Source organism: Corapipo altera, unplaced genomic scaffold, assembly GCF_003945725.1.
Source record: "Corapipo altera isolate COAL_440 unplaced genomic scaffold, ASM394572v1 62, whole genome shotgun sequence".
NCBI classification, from domain to species: Eukaryota; Metazoa; Chordata; class Aves; order Passeriformes; family Pipridae; genus Corapipo; species Corapipo altera.
Window position 1 is genome coordinate 12,764,293 of NW_020884894.1, and position 23,184 is coordinate 12,787,476.

The following is a 23,184-nucleotide window of genomic DNA, read 5'->3' on the forward strand; positions in this document are numbered from 1 at the left end:
AGCACAACAGTATTTGAGTGTGTCTACCTTATGTTTCCCAGGTTTCTGCCATTTAAAAACCTGAACTTCTAGGCTTTCTTGGTTATCTGTGCTTTGAATAATTTCAGTTAATGAATATAAACTTCTTTTTTTTCAGTCACCCAGCATGGGCACCCTGATGGGGGTGTATTTACCATGCATGCAGAATATCTTTGGGGTTATTCTCTTCCTTCGGCTGACTTGGATGGTGGGAATGGCTGGAGTCCTTCAGTCTTTCCTGATTGTATTGCTTTGCTGCTGCTGTGTAAGTATTTAGGTAGAATAATGCATGTGACATAACCTCTGTGAAACTATTGACAAACTTGGAGGGGCAGCATTGTATATGCTTGTGGAAAGAGAAGCCAGATTTTTGCTAGACACACTTCCCCGATGTTCATAGCCGTGGGACTTTTTTTTTTTTGCTAGTACTTCTAAAATGACAAACTTTTATCTAGTGTAGATACAGTCTTAAAAATTGTGTTTCTTCAGCACACAACTGTTTTCCATGCCTGTCCCAGGTGGTGGCTGCCTGCTTTGCTGGACTAGCCCTTGTTGGAATTGCAGTTCTGCAGATGGAGGGACACCTGTGTTCTCTTGCTTTGTCTGGAGACACCCACTGTTTGACCTGATAAAGCAGTGGCCATCCCTCAAACAGAAGTCTCAACAGCTCAATGATTAAATTCCTCCTGCCCTTGTTTTTTTTTCTTTTAGATAATGACAGGCAGAATAAATAGAAATAATGTATCCTCTATGCAGTGGCAGCTTTATTTTATCAAGAAATAAGTTATGTTTTAAAAAATGTTGTTGACATAATTGCTCCCTTTTCCCTGTTTTCCCTAGACTATGTTGACGACCATATCAATGAGTGCTATTGCCACAAATGGTGTTGTTCCAGGTAAGTGTAGTTAGCGAATCTCATTTGTGCTTGAAAAAGAAAAAAAACCCAAACCCTAAATTGCTATAAGATGTTCACATGGTTTTATTCCAGAGAAATTTGCTTAATCCAGGATACAAAGCCCGAATTCCTGTCTAGTATTTCTTCTTAGTATCAATAAGGCTAAAGACTAGCTTATTTGATTTTTCCCTCTGTGCTAACAAAACACATACTTAATTGAATCTCAAAATAGCAGATACACAGTATAAAAATCTGTTGTATTCTTGTTGTGAATATTTAAAAACTTAACAAATCACAATTTTACTCTCACTTTTCTTGTTTCATAGCTGGTGGCTCCTATTTCATGATATCTAGATCATTGGGGCCAGAGTTTGGTGGAGCTGTAGGGCTGTGCTTCTATTTGGGAACAACATTTGCAGGAGCAATGTATATCCTTGGTGCCATTGAGATTTTATTGGTGAGTAGTACCGGAGTAGTCTTGCTTTAAAGACAAATAACATATAGAAAGTACCCCAGTATTCTTGTCCCATGTTTGTGTACACATTCACAGGAAGAGACTAGAGGGTCTCCAGTTTCATGGTGTCCAGTTCTGTACCATTAGTGCTTCCCTTTGGAAGCTGAGTGCCCAGACAGGAAGCTCTTCTGACAACACAGGTGGAAGTATGACTTAATCCAAGACTCATGGTCATGATTGATAAAGTTGGCTCAGTTGTTCTACTGACGTAGAACAGGCTGTTATCTCTTGACTTTTCCTGTTAAGATGAAGATTCCCAGTGAAGAGAATATTGTAAAATGGAAAGTGATTTACATTGCCAGTATAGGTACATGATCCTGGACAGAATTCTCTTTCACTATTCCTTCAGCTTGCTTTTGCTTTCTCATTTCAGACATATATTGTGCCACAAGCAGCAATTTTTCATCCATCCAGTGCCCACGATGCTTCCAGTGCCATGCTAAATAACATGAGGGTGTATGGCACTCTATTCCTCATCTTAATGGCAGTGGTGGTCTTTGTAGGTGTCAAATATGTAAACAAATTTGCTTCCCTCTTCTTGGCCTGCGTAGTAATATCCATACTGTCCATTTACGCTGGAGCTATCAAGTCCATCTTCGATCCACCTGAATTTCCGTGAGTAGTATTTCTGGATGTGGGTATAGCTTTGCCTATGGGTCTGGAAGTTGGGGTTTAATGGTAGGTTACTTACAGCTTGTGCCTAATGCATTGTCGAAGCTACCTTCTTTGTGAATTACTTCCAACATTTTTAGCTGTGAGAAACAGGGCACCTCTTAGGAATGTGATGGTGGGGCCATGGTCAGGCCCTGGTCTGGGAGCAGGCTGGTCTGCCACATGAGGAGCCCTGCTCTGCACACAGCCATATGCTCCTTGGCATGACGGCAGTTAAACATGAAATACAGCTCCTTAAACTCAGAGCTGGAGCAGCAGTAATGTGGAAACATGTTTTACCAGGAATGCAAACAGTGTTTTCTGATACTGTTGACAAGAGATGAATAGAAAGGAAATAGAGGAGTTGAATCTATATAATTATTCACCTCTGAAAGTGCTGTGACCATAACTAAGTACTTGCAACGCTCAAGTGCTCCCTTTGGATATTTAGGGCCCAATGATTATAGTGTTTTAAAACAGTGAAAGTTTACATCAGTAAAAGTAAAACAGTGTCTCTGCCTTCTCCTCATTATTTCTTGCATGTTTTCCCTATCTTTCTTCCTTCAGCTGTATTCTTTTTTTTTTTAAGTCACAAGATAGTGTATTTATTTTTAATTCTGGAGGGGAAGGCTTCTCTGAAGTTACAGTTCATGGGCCTGCAAAAGTGACCCTGTCTCTTTTATTTTGCTGGCTTCAGTGATCGGTAAGACCTGTGAAACAATTAAACGTACTAAAATGAAAGAAACTTTTTTCTTTTCCTGTGGGTGTTTTCTGAGACCGGAAGGAGAAGCTGAACGAAATTCTGGCAGCAGCAAGCTGTTATGTTGGATCACTGTGTCTTGTGGAACTGTCTTTGGAGAAGTGGATTAAAATTTTTTCAGTGCTGGAATAAGTGATGTTTATGGTGAGGTGAAATACAACAGACACTGGAGGATTTTAGCAGTTATGCACAGTATCTTCTAGCAAGAAGACCTTTGCTTATTGTGATTGAAATGTATGTTCCTAATTGTGAAGCTAAAATGTCAAGGGTCATTCAAGTGCTACTATACAGAAACTGGGATAATGAGATTCCAAATATATTTAAATAATTTGAATTCTAGTACTTTTTAAATTTCTTCCGCTTCAGTAGTTCTTTTTAACAAAAAATGCCCTCCCCCCAAAAAAAAAAGCCAACACACCAAAAAAACCCCCAAGCAAACAAACAAAAAATGCAACCCCCCCACAACCTAAAGCGGCCTAATCTTCCCTTTTCATTGTTTAAGGTAAACTGACCAAATTCAATAAATCACATTGACGTAGCTTTTTATACCTCTCCTAAAACTGTTGAAAAAGTAGCTTTATACCTCTGACCCTTAAAGGGAACAGACAGTTTTTGTCCTGCTACCACCATCCTTTTGAAGGTAAGAAATGATGTAGCAGACTAGAGTAACTTGAAGCTTCCACGATATGAAAGAAGAACTATGGGGAAGAGTGGATTTCATTTTCCTGGTAACATACAATAACCCTGGTGTTCATGTTTCCCTTCCAGGATTTGCATGTTGGGCAACAGGACTTTGTCAAGAGATCACTTTGATGTTTGTGCCAAAACCATAGTTAAGGATAACATAACTGTGGCCTCTAAGCTTTGGGAGCTTTTCTGCCACACTACAAACTTAACCGAAGAACACTGCGATGAATATTTCCTAATGAATAATGTCTCTGAGATAGCAGGAATTCCGGGAGCTGCTAGTGGCATTTTAATAGGTATAGTAGAATGTTTTTTTTCCCTGAAAGAGGAGGCATGCTGAGCAATTGAAATGGGTTGAACTCTTCCCTGCTGGTTAAGAAAGAGGGACTGAAGAAATGTAATGGCAGTGAAGAAAATTATCTTCAATTAAAAAAACCCAAATCTTATAATCTTTAAAAAGAGGAGAGGGCACTTTTTTTCCTGATACAGTACTTGTCTGCTGTAAAATTGATTAAATTTGCCTTGTACGTCTCATAATTTCATCAGGAAGTCAGCTAGGATTAGAAATTATACTAACATGAGTAAGTTATTAAAATTTTTCAGAACTCTGCATAGTGACAGCTCTCCATTTAGACAGGTTAAGATTATGTCCTGAAAGATAAGAGTACTTGTATAGAAATAGTATGTCTCCTGCCTTGCCCACTCTTGAATATAATATCATTGAAAAGTGTTCATTATTGAAAAAAACTCCAGGGAACAGCTCCTTTGTGCAGGTGCTGAATGCTGAAGGTTCCCATTTTCACAGAAACCAGCATTCTAGTTTCTAAAATGGACTCAGCATTTATTAGTGAAATTTCAAATGCCAAACGTGCAATTCTGTAATTCTTTCACTGACTGAAGAACAAATCCGTTCCTGTCTAGAGAGCTGCTCAGTATTGCTGCTTTGCATTCTCTGAGCTACTGTGTGTGGTGTGGCGGTTCGTAGAAATATTCAGTATTTCCTTGCATTAAAATAGGTATGAAGTTAAAAGAATGTTACATTTAGTAATAATAAAGGATAAGTTGCTTAGACTTCAGTAGGCTATTGATACATATTTGTGGTTTTTTGATACAGATTCCTTTGAAAACATGCAGTATAAATTTTCTTTCATTAACTTGTATATGTCTTCATTTGTGTTGATCACTGAACTGCATTTGTAATCTGCAGTTGTAGACCCATTACAATGAGAACATAGTATAATGAGTTTGAACTGAAATGTGCTTTTCTTTTCTGTGGTGTGATAATAACCTTGAAGACAACTTATGGAGCAATTATTTGGAGAAAGGAGAGATCCTGGAGAAAGCACATCACCCATCTGTTGATGTAGCAGGCCAGAAAAACAACCTGCACCTGTACGTGCTTTCAGATATTGCTACTTCCTTCATGGTGCTGGTTGGCATCTTCTTCCCTTCGGTGACTGGTGAGAATGCTGGGATAAGAGGGCATCATGGGGCTTTGAGCTTCTTCTTGCCCCGTGGTCTTACATCTGAATGTACTTTCAGGTATCATGGCTGGTTCAAACAGATCAGGGGACCTCAAAGATGCACAGAAATCCATTCCTGTTGGAACAATTCTTGCCATTGTCACCACATCACTAGTCTGTATCCTTTTATAATTAGTAGAGTGCTGCTACATTGTATCTGATTTGTGGAACTGCATTCAGGTCACCAAATTATCAGTGTGAGTATGACTTGTAGAAAAAAACAAACAAACCAACAAACAACAAAACAACAGTCCTTGGGCTTGAAAGCATTGGAATTATTACCCTGTAATTTTCCATCCCGCTTTTTGTGGTGAGTTCTGTTGTTTTGCATTTCCATTGCTGTTCTTTGCTACACAGTGACCTGCAGTTTTTCAGGCCTTTTATTTGAAGTGACTTTAAGGACTGTAGGTTGTCTTGAACATTTTAGGACAAGATAAACTGGAGTTAGAAATGAAACTAGACGTTTCTGAGGTTTTTTTCAGCTCTTCTGGGATTAAGAACCACAAGGGCTTTGCTTAGGAAAGACTGTCTTCATCTCTGTTCTCCTGCTAAAGAGATTAAACCAAGGTCTTTCAGCTTCATCTAGTTCTTGATGTTCTAAATGACAATTTTTCAACATAGGAGATTAAAAAGAAAAAAAAGAAAAGTCAAAAGAGCTTTCTGAATAAATCCCACCAAAAAGGGCAGCTGGCTGAGATGGTGACTTTCCTGGAAATTCTGCTGTTCCATTCCTGTTTTTTGCCAAACCTTGCCTAACTGTAAATCAGGATCCCAGCTTGCTTGTCCCAGCTTCTTAGGAGCACAGCCTTCCCCAGTTGTTATTTTGGGAACTGGCCCTGTAGGAAGAAGTCGGCATTTCCTGTGAACATAATAAATATTAAACCAGGTCACAGACATAACGCCCAACTCTGTTGGCAGTTTCGAACTGACTCAGTAACTGATGTGTCGGTTTCATACGCCACCCTGTGGGAGCCTCACACCGTAGTTTTTAGGAGGGAGCCACATTTCCCCTTTTATTACACTTTGTAATTTACAGTTGCATGTCAGGGGTAGAACTCAGGATTTAACCATTCATGTGAACTTAATTCACAAGATCAAAAACTTTATGGATTGCCAGATCCAAAAAGCCTGAGATATTTTGTCCTGCACAGTGCAGAAGCAGTACCGTTTAATAACAAACCTCATAGTCAAAGACCTACTGGTGACGTGAATGCCATCAGAGGCCACAGATAGGAACATGCAAGGTAATGGGTTGCTGTATGTTCAAAATATCTTCAGACACAGGGAGAGAGAAAAGAAAGATAGTTTAATATCAGCTTCTATACTAGCAGAAGATTAAATTGACATTTTAGTATAAAAATGCTTCATTTGATTTTGTTTCCTTTATCAGAACATTTAAAACTGTTTTAAAAACTGAAACTTAGAAGAACAACTTTGTTACTTTAACATAAGCTTTCTGTGAGCTGTGAGACATTAATTTGCTCACAGCTTTATGATGTACTTGTGGAGGTGCTGCAGTGCAAATGCTGTGGGACGGAGGCACATACTCTCCTTTCCATGATACTTTCTATGGGGGTTTTCTTCTACCACATCTTAAGAAATCTTACTTCCTTAGCATACTCTGTCCTCAAGACTTCAGTTGTGTATTATTATTTGGAGCCTGCATAGAAGGTGTTGTCCTGAGAGATAAGTAAGTTGTGCTGCTTTAATGCTCTCCTTTAATTTTCTGTTTTGCAGAGTAGGTATTCTTTTCCATCTTGCCTCCTCCTTCCCCCTACAAATCTCCCTGCCCTTAGTTTTTTTTGGCTTTTACTTACGGGTGCCTTTTAAAACCGTATTTGTATGTAAATTGTAATCAATGTTTTGGTAATCTACTTGTATTTGATTTGATGTTTTTTGGCATGGTTCCCTCAGATCTTCCATCCTGTATCTTAATTCTTGCATTTCTCTAGGTGAAAGTGAGAAATAATGTGGTGATAATACAAGAATTTTAAAATATATATAATGAAAAGGAAGTTTTCAAACTGCTGGAATCAGGCTGCAGACACTTCCTATATGTGTATCAAAAGTAACTCAGTTTGTTTACTACTTCCTGTATTTCCTGATGAAGAAAATAGTATTTAATAATATTTAATAATATTTAATAATATTTAATAATATTTAAATGACATCTTAAAACTGACCCAAAACCCCAAACCTGAGTCTCAACTGAATGCTCCCTGTCCCTCTCTGCAGGTATGGTGATGCGGTGAACAAGAACTTGGTGGTGGGTACCCTGTCATGGCCCTCACCGTGGGTCATTGTGATAGGATCCTTCTTCTCCACCTGTGGGGCAGGTCTCCAGAGCCTCACTGGAGCCCCCCGGCTGCTGCAAGCCATAGCCAAGGACAACATCATCCCTTTCCTGTGGGTTCGTACATCTTAAAAACGCATTCTGTACATACTGCCTAACCAGCTGCTTGGCTTTATACTCTTGGAAATCAGATTTGTTTTCCCTAGTTTGCCCAGCACTGAAGTGAGAGTCAATATTTTTTATTTTGATGCTTTTTGTCCTTTGTTAAAAACTAGGAATTATGTAGGAAAATTACTATTGTTTTTAAAAATGTAATCTGCTTTTTTTCCATTACAGCCTTATGAAATACTTGGCAGATATACTTAATGTTTCTGTTTTTCAGATCTTTGGTCATGGAAAAGCGAATGGTGAACCGACATGGGCTCTTCTGTTAACAGCATTGATTGCTGAGCTGGGAATCCTAATTGCTTCACTTGACATGGTGGCTCCAATTCTCTCAATGTAAGAAACAGGCTGGTTGCTGTTAAGGGAGGGGTGGGATTAAGAATACTCTTTTGAATTTTGCTAGTTTGATTGCCTTTCAGAACCATAGCTTTAACCATAAAGCAAATTACTGGAGTCTGAGTTCCACTTTCATTATTTCTATGAATCCTCTGACTTCAGACTTTTCATATACATTTGTTTCTGCTGTGGAGTATTCTGTGAATAGTCAAGTTTTTAGTATATTTTATTTAGTTTGGGAAAGCAGTTTTATCACAGAGCAAAGACAGCACTGATGATGTGAATAGATCTAACTTGATCTAATTAAAAAATTGTTCTGACTACTTTATACTGATAGTCCAGGCTAATAAAAATCACAGGCACATGTGACAGAGCAGCTGGATTTTGACTGTAAATTAATTGTGATTGTGTGCGACAGAATCTCTAAATGTGTGTTCTAAAAGGTTTTGCACTTTTTTTGCTTTTCAGGTTTTTCTTGATGTGTTACCTCTTTGTTAATCTTGCATGTGCAGTACAGACACTTCTGCGAACTCCAAACTGGCGGCCTCGCTTCAAGTACTATCACTGGTAAGCAAAAGGCCAGGCCTGTAATCTGCAGTGAGGTCTTGAGAAGAACCCTCTCCGTGAGGGCAGTGGGCAGTACATTGATACGATATTCTTAGTGGACCAGACCCAGATGTGTAATGGCATGAGAGTTTAATTTCAGCAGCAGGATACTAAAACTAATGGGGACTGGGGAGATCCCTTGGAATCTTTGCTTTCACTGTCAGTTTAGAATAGGCAGTTTAAAGAAAAAAGAGCAAGAGTGTAATTTGTTTTTAAGGTTTTTCTGCCCCACTAATTAGTAATACCTTTGCTTTTTCCTTTAGGGCCCTCTCATTTTTAGGCATGAGTATTTGCCTGGCACTGATGTTCATTTCTTCTTGGTATTATGCTTTGGTAGCAATGCTTATTGCAGGCATGATTTACAAGTACATTGAATACCAAGGGTAAGTATTAACTGGATAAAAATGGGTAGGAAGGATCTATTTTTTAATGAATTATCTCTAGTGTTCACGTTTGGAGAAGGCACTCTACAGAGATAACTTGAAGGCATTCCTTATTAGTTCATGTTTTTTAATTGTTTTACTGTATCAGTGCTAAACAAAATCCCCTGAAGTGCTTTGTAGTTAAACCTTTAAAGGTGCTTGGTGAAACTTGAGTCACAGAAAGCAGAAAACTGGTTGGGGTTTATTTTCCTGCTGTCTGTGGCACATGATTGCTTCAGGCCCAGAACAGCTGATGGCAGTATCTAATTCCAGTTTATCTGGTGCAAAGGTCTGTCAAGAACAGTCCTTGAAAAGCTGAATCTACAGATTGGCTTGCCTGAGACTGATAATGTTGGATGCTGTATAAATTAATTTGGCTTAATGACTCAACCAGGTATTGTGAAGTGCCAGATGTTTGTATATGCTTGGGAAGCTTCGTCCATAGTGGAGCGTTGATTATGAATTAAGCCCAGAATGGTGGTGTTGTCATATGTATTTGACTGAAACATTTGCATTTTTCTTATGTGACGACATTCATGTACAAATGATAAATATACATGTGATGTGTGCTGTGTATCATGTTATTAAACTCATTTTAAGATACTGGTGTGTCTATAGCCTGACTGTAGGTGTGCAACTAAATGCTCGTGGAACCATATGTTGGCTAAACTGTGTGTTCTTCACAGTGCGGAGAAGGAGTGGGGTGATGGTATCCGGGGCCTTTCGCTCAGCGCGGCAAGATATGCCTTACTCAGGCTGGAGGAGGGCCCTCCACACACAAAGAACTGGAGGTATTCATCTCAGACTGATAAAATGCACTGTCATGGTTATCTACTTACACTTAAGGAATTAAACTGGACTCTAAACAAGATGCTTTTGGTCTGTGTGAGTGAATTTAAATGCCCAGAATGTTAAAAAAAGAAGTGTTGACTGCAGTAAGCTGCCTCGTCACTGGCAAGCCCTACTGTATGGGCCCTGTATGGGCAAGACCTTTCATGCCCTTTGGATCTTTAGTTGGACTCAAAATTGGTGAATTCAGAAGTGGAACCTGGGGAAACTGTGGAGTCTGTGAGTTCAGAGGTCCAGAGGTCAAGAAACTGAAACAGTGACCAACATTATTCCCTCTGACTTTATGTGTTGAAAACAGATTAAGTGGGCAAGAACCCTCCTCTCGGTTGGGCATCGCACAACTCCTGGGTTCTGAACAAGAGGACTAGGAATCTACCCGAGACAGAGTTTTACAGATTTTTTTATACTTGCTCAGCCATAACTTAAGACAGGAAATAATTTAATTGCTATGTAGCAACACCTTAAGGGACAGAAGACAGGTGGGATCTGTGTTGAGATGAAAATATTCGTGTTTTCCATGTGCCAGGTTTCTGAATACAGACTACAAATATTTTCTTGGCACAAATATCCAGACAGATCTGGGAGAACAGCCTTAAAGTATGAACACATATTGTGTGCTCTAACAGTACTTAAAAGAGCCTTGAAAAACAATGCTAATGCAGGCTTCTTAACCTAGGTATATCAATGGGTTTCATTACTGTCAACACAATGCAGTAGCAGAATTCCCACAATATTTCACATCTGCTTTTAATCAAGAGAAATAAAATATTAAGTAAAACTCTTCTAATGTGTGAGATACAGAAAGAACATATTGTTTCAGAGTTAATATTCAAGCACAATATAAGTGATGAGAAGCAGTTTTTTACAAGTGTTTTTGTTAAAGCTTTAGGTAGAAAGGACATTGCCTTTTTTATTTTCTCCAGGCCTCAGTTGCTGGTGCTTCTGAAACTTGACGAAGATTTGCATGTAAAATACCCTAGATTGTTAACATTTGCATCCCAGTTGAAAGCTGGTAAAGGTTTGACTATCATAGGATCAGTGATCCAAGGGAATTTCTTGGAAACTTATGGAGAAGCCCAGGCTGCTGAACAGGTCAGTGTGTTAAACAAATTCCTGAAGTAGAAAGGGGTGAGTGGGCAGGTAATGCGAAATTTTGTTTCCCAAACATACATGGAAAAAAGCGTGTTAATAAGGCTTCCATGAAACATAGGACTAGTTGAGCAGTACGACAGCTGTTCATTAAAGGGCTTGCAAACATGGTTCAGCTGCCAATTGTGGCTTTGGGAACGCAAGATCAGTGCTCTAATGTTGTGTAAACAGCCTTACTGCATGTAACAGTCTTAATTTATAAGGAATAATTTATAAGGAATAACTGTCAAACTCAGCAAATGTGCTCTGCCTTTTTCAATGTGTTGATAAATTTATTCCAAAAAGCATTGAAGGATGGTCCTGAAAATTTGTTAATAAATTACTTAATCTCTCTCATTCTGTAAACATGATATCGTAGCCCTGTTTACATCTGTATAACATCAGCAGATCTGTTTTCTTCCCCAGAGGCATTTTGTATAGGAAAATTGTTACAAAAATAAAACTAATTCATGGGCCATGTGTTGACCAATTTTAGTTTTTAAACAAATGAAGGGTACACTTGATAGGTGTGTGGATTTAGTGCTTATATTTGTAAATTTAATATAAACACAGCATATTACTCGGTAATCAGAAACTGGAAATCCCAATGAAGTCAATTGGCCTTGAGTTAAAAAAGGTGAGTGTTATAGGATTAGAAAATGGAGAGTGAGGTAGTAACACAGATATCACTAACTGTTACTGTGAATAGGAGATGATGGCACAAACGAAAAAACCCTAATCTTAATCTGTTAGAAGTGATTATGTTTGGAAGAAAACTCTATTTTAAACAAGTATTACACACAATTAGTGGGTATTTTCTCTTTGTTTTATTAAGGAAAGCAGATGAGCAGAACTTTGCATTGAAATGTGTATTACCTATGGACACTTGAACCAGGAATTGACATAGCAATCACGTGATTGGGAAATACTAGGAGTTCCTTTTGATTCTGAAGGTTTTCCTCGTCTCTCTTGCAGACTATTAAGAATATGATGGAAATTGAGAAGGTTAAGGGATTTTGTCAAGTAGTTGTAGCCAATAAAGTTCGAGAAGGAATTGCTCACTTAATCCAGTCCTGTGGACTAGGTGGCATGAAGCATAACACTGTGGTGTTGGGATGGCCCTATGGCTGGAGGCAAAGTGAAGATCCAAGGTCTTGGAAGACATTTATAGGTGAGCTTTAAAGGCTCTGTGTGATCAGACATCATGAACAGAGATGTTTATGATACACATGGATTTTATCAGTATCCTTGTGAAATTGGTTTTGGGTTTTAGTCTGTTTTTTTCTAGTATTGATGGTGAAGTAGATAATTTCTCACAAAACTGCTCTGTTTGAAATGCCAGTTCCTGTAGGTAAAATACCTATGAAAGATGCTCAAATCTGGCAGCTAAAATTCATGGTTAAAAAATTATGGACTTGAGAGATGCTGGTTTCATGGCAAACTATAATTTGTTTCTCTGATAATCTCTGTTTTGTCACAGAGTTTATCTATCTTTCAACTTGTCCTTCACTACTGAATAACACTCTCCTTGCCTCTATCCTTCTCCTTCTCCTCTGGTCCAGTTACTTAACCCAGAGCAGATGATTTCTCCTCAGACTTAGCTTTTGAGACTGTTGATTTGATTTCAAATGTGAAATAGGGCTTGTGTTCCTGTGAGTTTGCTTTATCCTGGCTTTGTCATTTGGACCAACCTGTCTATGCAAGTCTTACTGTACAAACTTTTCTTTATTTAAGTGATTTCTTTTATGGTTTGCTGACATTTGCTTTTTGTTTGTTTGTTTTAATGATACAGCATTCTTGCAGAATTGGAAGTAACTGTGTTCTTCCCCTTTTGGCCAGGTACTGTTCGCTGCACAACTGCAGCCCACCTGGCTCTGCTGGTTCCCAAAAATGTGTCTTTCTACCCCAGCAACCATGAGCGTTACAACGAAGGCAATATTGATGTGTGGTGGATTGTGCATGATGGAGGCATGTTGATGTTGCTTCCTTTTCTTCTCAAACAGCACAAAGTAAGCAGCTAGTCAGAACCTACTTACTTCTGCGTGCATTATTTTAAAGAAATAAGGTCCAGTAGTAGACTCTGTATTGATAAATGCAAGTGGATATATTACGCACTTTGTTTTGTAGAGCAGAATATTATTGGTTCAAATCCCGAGAGTTTGTTTTCTCTCACCAGGTTTGGAGAAAATGCAAAATGAGAATTTTTACTGTAGCTCAGATGGATGATAACAGCATCCAGATGAAGAAGGATTTGGCTACTTTCCTCTATCAACTCCGAATAGAGGCAGAGGTAGAAGTGGTAGAAATGGTAAGGGAATTGAGCCCATTTTTCACTTTATTATGCAAGTGGTGATATTTGGCTATCACTTGATTACAAGCACAATATTTGTCCTTATTTCTGCAGCACAATAGTGATATCTCAGCATATACTTATGAGAGAACTCTTATGATGGAGCAGAGATCTCAGATGCTGAGGCAAATGAGGCTGACAAAAACTGAGAGAGAAAGGGAGGTATGTCATTTGTGGTTCTTGGCTCTGGGCTGCTGAGGGGAGTGACACAAAGGTTCCTTCCTAGTAGTGTGTTATATAGCTGCTGCTTAAGTTTATTTTTCTGAAGATGCAGGGAAATACTTTTAGTGTAGCTTTTTTGTTTCCCCAAATTGCATGTAGTTCTTGGGTTTTTTTCTTTTTATGGGATATCTGGTATTTGTCTCATTTTGTAGTATATCCTGTTTTCCTACTGAAGATGTCATTCCAGTTTGGACTTAAAGGACATGTAGCTATGAAAGGTGCAGGTGATCTAACTCTTCTGCATGTGTTTGTCCAGCTTATTTTAGTTGTCAGTTTTGAGTCAGACTTTGTTGTTTCTGACCATGTGATGATGTGAGTGAGACTGACTTCTTTTTCTTGTATAGATACAGGCCTCTGTCAGTCCAAATTCTGCACAGTTTACACCCATCAAAACTGTTTAAAGTCAATTTGGTATGTAAGATTATTGGCTAGAGCAGATGCCTGGTATCAGAGCTGTCTTAAAGGCTAAATTGACTGGACAAAATAAAAGATACAATGGAACAAAAAGCCTTTCGTTGCTTGAAGAGAACCAAAGAATGTAAAATAAAGTCCCTGAGTTCACCTTGTCGTTCATGTGCCCTCTAGGCTCAGCTGGTAAAGGACAGACATTCAATAGCACGTCTGGAGAGCCTCTACTCAGATGAAGAAGATGAGGGGGACCCAGTTCCTGAGAATATCCAGATGACCTGGACAAAAGAGAAATGTGATGCTGAGAAGCGGAACCGAGGCAGTGCTGTGGGAAGCTTTAGAGATCTCATCAGCATTAAGCCGTGAGTCTTGTCTAAGTGAACACCTTGCACCTCCCGAAACTCTACATGTGCTCTGCTTTTATTATCTTTTGTTTCATAATCCTTAGACTTGGACAATCAACATTAAGGCCTGACTACTCAAAAGACAGCAGTTAGCCTCCCGAAAAATCTCTAACCAATTAAATGTGGCACACAGCCCTCAGTGTTTTACTTGGTATAGTCAAATTTCAAATTGGAGCTGTTAAGTCCTATAACAACTTTTCTCGTCTCCCAAATACCTCAGTAAAACACAGCAGATCGATAATTTCACTGATCTAATCAGAATTAAACGAAAAGTCTGATAACTTCACTATCTAATATGTACTGTGGATGTTTAAGGCAGAAAGGAAGAAGCTGTGGAGATGGTGATTAATGACTTGGAATAGAATATGTGTGTGATAAAACCCTCTGAGACAGGCTTGCTGCTGAAGGAGCACTGACGTAACAACAGCTGTGGTTACCACGTGTGTGCCCCATGAGGAGCTAGAAGTAAAGGTCTATTTTGGTTTTGTATAAAAATGTCTGAATCTCCTGTGACTTCTTTGATGTCCTACATCTTACATGAAGAGTTCAGTTAGTCAGTTTTGCATATTTGGCAGAGTTCCAGATTTTTCTTCCTAATAAATCATAATTCAATTCTGTTTTAGGCTGAATCATACTGTAGAAATTCTGCTGAATTTGGTGTTAACTACCTGTACTTTTTCCTCTTCCATGCTTTCAGAGAGTGGGAAAACTTGTAAGTTTGTTATTGAACTTAGAAGTACATTAAGATGGTTGAGAGGGAAGACTTCATTTTCTAAACTAAAATCAGGAAAACTGTATGTAATGATGGAAGAAAAGTAAAGGCGTTAGAGTTGAGCAGTCTTAACGATGTTTTAAAGGGAGCAGGATTAGCTACTTAAGATAAGAATCATTATAAGTAGGTTGTAACAAACTACAAGAGTTGTCCTGACAAGAACTAAGTCCGGATAGAAAACAATTACGGGTCTGAACCTGTTTTCTTAAGCAGAGTATGACACAAGCAGGTGGAAACATTACTCATTTAGAGAAGCTCTCGTTCCACAGTTCCTAGCAGTTCTCTACTGCTAGGATGTTTTTTCTGGTAGTTTCTGGACACTAAGCAAGCCCTTTGTTATAGCCTACACCTTTGAATCACTGGGGAGATGACAATTTTAAATATCGCTTTAGAGAAAACCAGATCTTCAGTTTTCAATTCCCTTTCCAAAATTATACACAGTAATGACAGTATGTGGTTCCTGCTGCTGGTTTCTTCCTCACTTCCTATAAACATACTCTGGCTTTCTGAAGCTGATGTGAAGACAGAGGGTGTCCTTGCTCCAAATTAAATAAGAACATGAAGTAACAGCGAGATAGTTCACAGTGGGTAAATTGTGCTGTTGGTATAATAAACATGATTCTTCCCACTGCATCTTCTATTTTCTAGCTATATAAATTATTTCTTTGCAAGACTGAATATTTAGAAGAGCAGTGAAGTTACTAAAGACTTTCACTCATATCATGCAAAACTGAATTAATGAAACCAAAGATTCATATTTGATTTGTTTCTACTAATACTTGTTTTTAATATATTAAAATGAAGGAAAAAACCCAAGTGGAAAATCCTCAAAGCTGTAAATAAATTCTCCCTTTGATAGGTCTATTTCTGTATTGTATTTCCTTTTATGTTACCAAAATAGTGTTTGATTTCCTGTAAGAAGGAAACATTCCCTGGCTCGAAATCCCCAAAGGATGTTTTCAAGTTCAATTCCTGCATGAACTGATGTTATTTTGTGTTAATGTATTCTGAATAACTAATGCCGTTACCTCTCTTAGCCTGGGTTCTTAAGGAGCGGAGGCATATGAGATCATGCATCTATTCCCTTTTCTCCCATAACGTTTGAAACAAGTGTCTACTCGAGTTTGAAAGCATGATTGAGATTTTAAGGATACCTGGGTAAAAGTGTTCTTGTAAATAGCCAGGCAGAGAGGTGGATTAGTGTCCAGCTGAAGGAGAGAGTCACATCCTTATTACTCTCCAGAAAAGCCCTATAGGAGACATACATCCAGCCCTTTGTAGGCTGCGATCCTGTATTTCCCTACCATGTGATTACAATCTGTAGTAAGCCAGGCTTTCTCTGGAGATGCCAACTGCTGTTCAACACAAAGAGGGAAGTGTGCTCATGGGAAGTGTGGAGTGCAATGGTGCCAGTCTTCTACTTAGTCCTGATGTTTTTGAGAAGGAGTTTTCTGGTACTGAGAATGGAGAGGTGCGTGACCTGTGCTTCTGTGGGTGCGAGGGGTTCTGGACAGGGCTGCTGTAAGGGAAGGCTCTGCAGTCACAGGTGTCCACGGTCAAAGAGCACACCCCCTTGTACAATTGCTCTTTAACTTCTTATGCAAGACTAAATCATCTTGATAAAATGCACGTTTGAAGAGCGAAGTAATTTTGTAAACTGGTGACTTGACTCCAGAGATCTTACCGACAGACTAGCTGTACCTGAAGAACTCTAAAATCTCTTTTGTATCTTCATCATTGTGTGAAAAAACACTGTATGTTGAGTTGACATTCTACAGTGTTTTTAGGAGATTTAAGGTATACTTTTAAGGGCCTTTTTAATAATTCAGTTTTCAGAGGCATGTTTCTAACAGTAAGTCTGAATGTGCTTTTTCTACAGGAACCAGTCTAATGTCCGAAGGATGCACACAGCAGTGAAGCTAAATGAAGTTATTGTAAATAGATCTCATGATGCCAGACTTGTGCTCCTCAACATGCCTGGTCCTCCAAAGAATACTGATGGGGATGAAAACTGTATCCTTTCAGGCAAGACCTGGGCCATGCAGAAGGTCTTTCTTTAATCTATGCTCTTGAATTCATTTTGCCAGTACCAGTACTGTTGAGCTGTGATATGCAATAAAGTGTCCACTGAGTGGAGGGTACTGTCTTGTGGCTTGTAGGGTAGCAATTGCTTAAAGTAAAAGTTGCCACTGGTTGCTATGGAACCCTTGTTTGAAGGTTTGAATTTAGTCTTATCTAAATTCTTACTTGATTTTATTTGTTAGTTTAATTTAATTCTCAATAGTGGATGTAGCAGATATTTAAGAAGGCATTCACAGCAGCCAGTGCTCTGGGCAGAGCAGTGTCTGAACTTGAGTCAAAAGGAAGTCCTGAAAGAGAAGGGAATATCTCAGGCATACTCACACGTCAGTGTTTGGGGCTTAGGTCCAAGTACAAGGCTCTGGTAAAATAAAAATTCAAAGTCACATTACTTTGGTTTTTAGAGGAATACTTACATGATTCCCTTAAGCAAGATCAGAGCTGAGGGTTGTGAGCTGGAGAGAGATCGTTGGTGCCACAGTTTGCTGCTGTCCACAGCTGCTCTTCAGCCTTGATTTGTACCATTAATTTAGTGTGTGCCAAAAAAAAAAGATGCCACAAATGACATACCAAATGGTTGTTTTGCCCTAAATCTAGATACTACTAGTAGCTGTTTCACCAGAAAGGATAATAAAAGCATTCCTCTTAGAATAAAGGGGTTTGAACCACATCTCAGGAGAGATTTTAAACTCAAGGTAATGGGTAATGCATATTTCTCTACCCCTCCCTAGAAAGGCTGAGCCACTGTGACTGAAAACTGCTCAGTATTCATGGGAGGGAGTGTGACTGTCACCTGGTGCCACCGGCATCTCTGACAGGCTCAGCTTTAGGCCGTGGTGGATTTGTTTTGGAGCTGCATGCAACTGTGTCTGTCTGACATGGGGGCAGCCTCTGGTCTCATCTCACATAAGCATTGCCACGTAAACCCAATACAGAGGCTAATCACCGTGTTTTGGTTTTGATATTTCTTTTGTCCTTGACTTACTGAAACAGACATGGAGTTTCTAGAAGTCTTGACTGAGGGTCTGGAGAGGGTATTACTTGTTAGAGGCGGCGGCCGAGAAGTCATCACCATTTACTCCTGATTTAGAAGCTTCTAACACTGGTCTACATTTACCTTCTTGGTGACATTCCAGTTTTAAATGGAGAAGAAAAAAGGTTTTTGCCTAACTTTCTCCTCATCCAGTCCTACTCATTGTCTTTCCATTTGCAACATACATATCTTTTGGGATTGCAGTATTTGTTACACCATCCAATTAGCAACATAAATTAATTGTGAAGCTGCCACATTATTCAGTTTCTGCTTTGGGACTCCAGCATTTGTGCATGTAGTTTTAACACTAAACCTAATTTTAGTCAGCACTGTTATGTGCAGTATTTTTAGTAACTGTATGTAAAGGTAGGACATAAAAGCCAGTTACTGTAAAAAGATTTAAAACGCTTTTTCTATTAGGTTTGGGGAATAGAAGTACGTTATATAGCAGCTACTTTCTGCTGAAGTTCAGCTATAAAGCATTTTCTAAGAGCACACTAAACTGTAAGAGAGGACTGAAAAGCTTTCTTTTTCTGGATTTATTTCCAGAATTAAACTCTCAGTATTGGATAAGAATTTATACTTTTAATACACTTATTGATAGAGATTTAAATAAATTATGTTGATATAGTTGAAATTATGTATGTAGCTTACTATAGGTTGTGTTGCTTCTGAGACTTCAGGTTCTGTGAGGCCAGATCCCTATTTATTTTTGTATTTATTTGTCAGAAATATTGGATATGCAGATGCAGACTGTTTAGAAGAACAGAGATCTCACAATAAATTCTGAATCATCAGTGGATTGCAGGACCAGTCCTGGGCAGTTCTTTCATGCTTTAAATTTCTTGCAGACCATCCATCAAAGTACATTGAGCATGTTAGAGTCCTGTGTGTAGAGACAGGTGCTATGCTGCACGCACAGCGATGGGATGGCACTTGCACAAGTACAGGGGACCTGCTGCTTCATTTTGTGCTTTATGCCCTTAGAGGGAGAAGAAGAAAAGAAGACCTGTATTAACCAATAAGTCTCTCAAGATTTTATTAAGCCCATTAAGTTGTACTTTATGTACAGAACATTCGTATTTTTTCAATAAAATGTTGCATACACTTTGAACCTATTTTCTGGTCTGTGTGCAATGGTCAATTACATAGAAACAGCCTCTCTGTTGTGCCATGGTCCCATGTCGGCACCTCTGGTTCCACGGTGAGAGGGGGAAGGTGGACAGGATATGCTGGTGCTCGCCTAAATGGCACAGGTCCTGCACAGCGGAGGTGCCAGCTCAGACTGCAGAGCAGTTGGGTGGCCTGAGGAAAGACTCTACAGTCCACAAATAACAGCCAGGTCAAACTCTGCACCTGTAGACTATTAAACACACACAAGCTGGTACCCCCTCAAGATTTCTGGAGAAAAAATAAAACAAAATAAAATGAAAAAAAAAAAAAGGAAGGAAATCAAACCCAAGAAAACGAAAAAAGAAATGAAATTTAAACTGAAATAAAAGCGAAAAAAACCCTTTATGGTGCCCCCGTTTACTCCCTCCCCATGCCCCAAACCCTTAAAATGAGAGGGGAGGACCCCAAAAAGTGGGTGGGAGACTCCAAAAATTGGAGCAGGAGAGCTCCGCGGACGACGGGGGCCGGAGGCACCGAGACGGCAAGCAATAACAGCAAAATAAAAGAAATAAATAGATCCCGGCAGCCCTGGCGCCGCCTCGGTGCATCCCAGAAGCCTTTGGGCTGCCCAGTATATCCCAGAAGGGTTTGCGTGGAAATAAAATAAAAAAGAAATAAAAAGTGTAAAAAACAAGGAAGAAAAAAAAAGATAAAATGTCAATAGAAGTTTTTACTGGTGGCGGGACTCGAGGCCGCGGCTCCAGAGAAATCGGCGTTGCCGCCTCGGCCCCTCGGTGAGTGGGGGGCGCGCAGCTGCAGTGCCGCTCCCGACCGGGTCCGCATCCCAGTCCTTCCTCAGTGCATCAAAAGAGCGGCTCTTTCCCGGTTCAAACCTCGGCACAGCCCCCGAACCGGGCGCGGGTCCGTGGAAGCACTTCCTGATTCTCGTTATTACATCACTCCACATCCTCCGTCGCGAAGCGCCCTGGGAGCTCAAGCCCAGCACCGCGGGAGGGTCCCGGCATCCCCAGGGCTCCCTCCGGGCCCCCCCCGCGCCTCGTTCCGGTACCGCCAGGATCACCCTTGTCCCGCAGCTCCCGCAGGTAGGACGCGGCCACGCCGCGCTGCCCCAGCCCGCGCCGCTGGAACCCCCACCGCGCCGCTCCAGCCCACCCCGAGCCGCTCCAGCTCCCGCCGCCACCCCCCGCAGCGCTTCAGCCGCGCAGCCATCCCTTGGCGCAGGGCGAGGCTTCTCCAGGCAGGGAGGGGCGCCTGCCAGGAAGGGCAGGAACACAGCCCATGTGTCCCTGGCAGGGAGGGGTGCTCTGAGGGACTCCGGACACACCCCCCGGGCACCGTGGGGGACCTTTTGCAACGGGGATTCCTACCCTCTGTGAGCGGCGGAGCTGTGCAGGGAGGGGACTTCATGTTAATTTTGGGAGTTAGACCTGCTGTTGCGTTGCTGGGCTCCCTTTCCCCCAGGAAAGAAAGGCTCTAGCCTTTGTGAGTCAGGTGCAGTTTCAGCGCAGGGCTCTGGCAAGCTAACAAAACCCTTTCCACGCATATAGAAAGTTTTCCCACCTGCACCTGACACCCAAAAGCTATAGGCTTTCTTTCCGGGGGGAATAGCTCTCATTTTCTTACAAGTTACAATCCCAAATGCAAATTCGAACACTAAATCCAATACCAGCTATAATACCAGCTCTCATTAAGAGTCCTTTTCTTCATCAGGCTCTTCACCCATCCTGATTTTAAGTCAGAGATACAAACCAGGTGCTTCTGCTCCCAGAGCCTTTATACCTTATGGGATTGGGCTCCTCCCTTTCCCCGGGGCCTCATCAGAAGGGCGGTGGGCACGATCGGGGTATATGAACCCCAGCCTTTGCCCAGGGAGGTCATCCAGCAGCTGGGCTTCAATGGGAAAAGAGTCCTCCCATTCTTTCATTGAATGGGATTTCTCAAGCTATTCCTGCTTTATTGAAGCATCAGCTTTGGCATCCGAAGAAGCAGAGCTATATATGGCAATGAAGAGGATTATACTTAAATGCAGGGTTTTCAAATTTAATCATTTTGTGTGCTGTGTTGGTAAGGTGCTTTTGCAATGTGTTATCTTTTGTTCTTTTCCTTAGGAGCCTTGCATCTTTTGGGGTCTCCCGATCATCTCCACTGCAGCTTGGCATTTTTTCACCAGTGTTATCCAGTCCTCGGGTGAAGCTGCTCTGTGTTGAAGATGGCTACAGAGACCCAGGTTTGCAAGTAGTCAGTGGGGGATTACAGCCCAGAGATGGAGGGAGGGCTCAGGTGCCATTTTAGGAATTGCCAGGGGTGTTTTGAAGGTAGTATGGGTGAAAAGCAGTGTCCAGGAGCCCCCTAAATGTCCGTGAAGGTATCCACTGACTTTTCAGATGTGCCACTTAAGGTTTCCTCTCCTTCACCGAGATATACTGTGCCATTACAGTTGCAGTCTTTGGCTGCAGGCAGCGACCCTGGGTGGTTTGCCAAAAGAGAAGGGAGACTCTTTCAGCTCTCCCCATCTATCTGGGTGACTTTGGTTAGGGTTTCTTTCCCATGTCAGGGGGACAGAGTGTAAAGCAGAGTTGAACAGAACAGAGACCAGAGGAGCAGAGCAAGAAGGTGGGACATCACCTGACATCAGCACGAAGATGTGGCTTTTGGCTCCACGTTTACTGGATGTGTTAAGGATTTTGTTGTTTTGGTTTGGTTTTTCTTTGTTTTCAGATGCAGAGCCCTCGGCCTAGGAAGCTATAGCACCGGAGGGGAGGTGATCCGGGTGAGTCCCGGTGAGCAAGGTGAGCATTGACTCCAGGACAGGACTAGATGGTCTTTTCCAGGTGTTGTGGTGAATCTGTGCACATGCTTTGTTTCTTGTGTTTTCCGGGGGTTCTACCACCTTCTAACAGTGGGGCTCTAATTAGTGTGCTCTAATATCTCTCCACTGGCATCGTGAAAAACGTTGTCAGCGTGTTTTGGTGGACAATGGGAAGCAGGACCTGGGTGAAAATGACATTCTCTTAGGTGCTGGGACGAGGAGGACTCGTGTGGGCACCTCCAGAGACAGCGGGAACGGGAGTGTGCTGCGGAGAAGGAAAGTTCCAGGTGGTGGGTGCTGAGAAATTTGTCCTTGCCTTGCCCTGTGCTCTGCACTTAGCAATGGGTCAAGTGCAGAAGTTTCCTGGGGACCCTGGAAAATGATGCCGGGTCTGCTAAGAAAAGTGGGGCCAAAAGAGCAGGACCTGGGTCTGCAAGCGTGGGAGGAACAAGGGAGGGGTCATCCTCTGCCTCCAGGAGGGAGGGCAGCAGGAAAGGCCACAGACTAAAGCACTGAAGTGCAGTTCCCCAGGGAGCCCCTGCCCAGCACTGAGCTTGCTCCTGCCCTTGCTGTCCCTTTCCCAGGGGAGCCGAAGCGTCGGGGGCGGGTGCCGGGGGGGATGGAGCTGCTGAGGACAAACTGGGAGGGTGTTTGCGAGGGAAGGGGGGAGAAGGAGCTCCTGACGTGCTTTTTTTACTTCTTCATCCCACAGAATTGCCACGAGAGGAAATACTTCAGAGGGGCTTCCCTCCAGATAAGCCCTGAATATGCGGGGAGGTTTCAGCCGGGAGAAAGGAGCTGTGGAAGAAAAGCAGCCTCAAAATAGCCAGTGGGGATCATCAGGTTTTCCAGCCAAGAAAAACAAGGAGGGAGATGAGGGAATCGGGTTCCAATTCCTAATGATTTGGTGGGTGTAGGAATGCTTTCTGTGTGTTTTCCAGTCCCTTTTGATTCCTGGGATGATTTTAAAATGATGGCTTTAGCAGTCAACTAAATTGGAGATGTTGTTTTTGAGAGGAAATGAGGCCCAATAAAGGCAGAGTTTTGGGTCATTTTTTGGGGTGATTTGGATCAGTTTTGGGTCATTTTTGGGGTGATTTGGGTCAGTTCTGGGTCAGCTTTGGGT

The 23,184-nt window shown here is 41.2% G+C and overlaps 1 protein-coding gene across 6 annotated transcripts in view; it reads left to right on the forward strand.

Annotated features, from left to right (window-relative positions):
• Positions 1–19,233, forward strand: part of SLC12A4 (solute carrier family 12 member 4) — a 48,307-nt gene extending 29,074 nt beyond the window's left edge. For 4 of the 6 annotated variants that reach the window (XM_027646436.1, XM_027646440.1, XM_027646441.1 and 1 more), the window contains 22 exons: positions 137–283; positions 859–913; positions 1,240–1,370; positions 1,801–2,042; positions 3,607–3,821; positions 4,821–4,985; positions 5,068–5,166; positions 6,681–6,738; positions 7,284–7,458; positions 7,724–7,842; positions 8,311–8,409; positions 8,712–8,831; positions 9,557–9,661; positions 10,643–10,811; positions 11,823–12,018; positions 12,687–12,856; positions 13,024–13,155; positions 13,252–13,359; positions 14,005–14,189; positions 14,929–14,943; positions 16,883–17,016; positions 18,076–19,233. In XM_027646436.1, coding sequence (XP_027502237.1) covers positions 137–283; positions 859–913; positions 1,240–1,370; positions 1,801–2,042; positions 3,607–3,821; positions 4,821–4,985; positions 5,068–5,166; positions 6,681–6,738; positions 7,284–7,458; positions 7,724–7,842; positions 8,311–8,409; positions 8,712–8,831; positions 9,557–9,661; positions 10,643–10,811; positions 11,823–12,018; positions 12,687–12,856; positions 13,024–13,155; positions 13,252–13,359; positions 14,005–14,189; positions 14,929–14,943; positions 16,883–17,016; positions 18,076–18,167 — 2,931 coding nt within the window. In that variant the 3' untranslated portion in view covers positions 18,168–19,233. The remainder of the gene's footprint in view (positions 1–136; positions 284–858; positions 914–1,239; positions 1,371–1,800; positions 2,043–3,606; positions 3,822–4,820; positions 4,986–5,067; positions 5,167–6,680; positions 6,739–7,283; positions 7,459–7,723; positions 7,843–8,310; positions 8,410–8,711; positions 8,832–9,556; positions 9,662–10,642; positions 10,812–11,822; positions 12,019–12,686; positions 12,857–13,023; positions 13,156–13,251; positions 13,360–14,004; positions 14,190–14,928; positions 14,944–16,882; positions 17,017–18,075) is intronic. The other 2 variants (XM_027646437.1, XM_027646439.1) reach the window with 1 other exon arrangement.
• Positions 19,234–23,184: the final 3,951 nt, after the last annotated feature.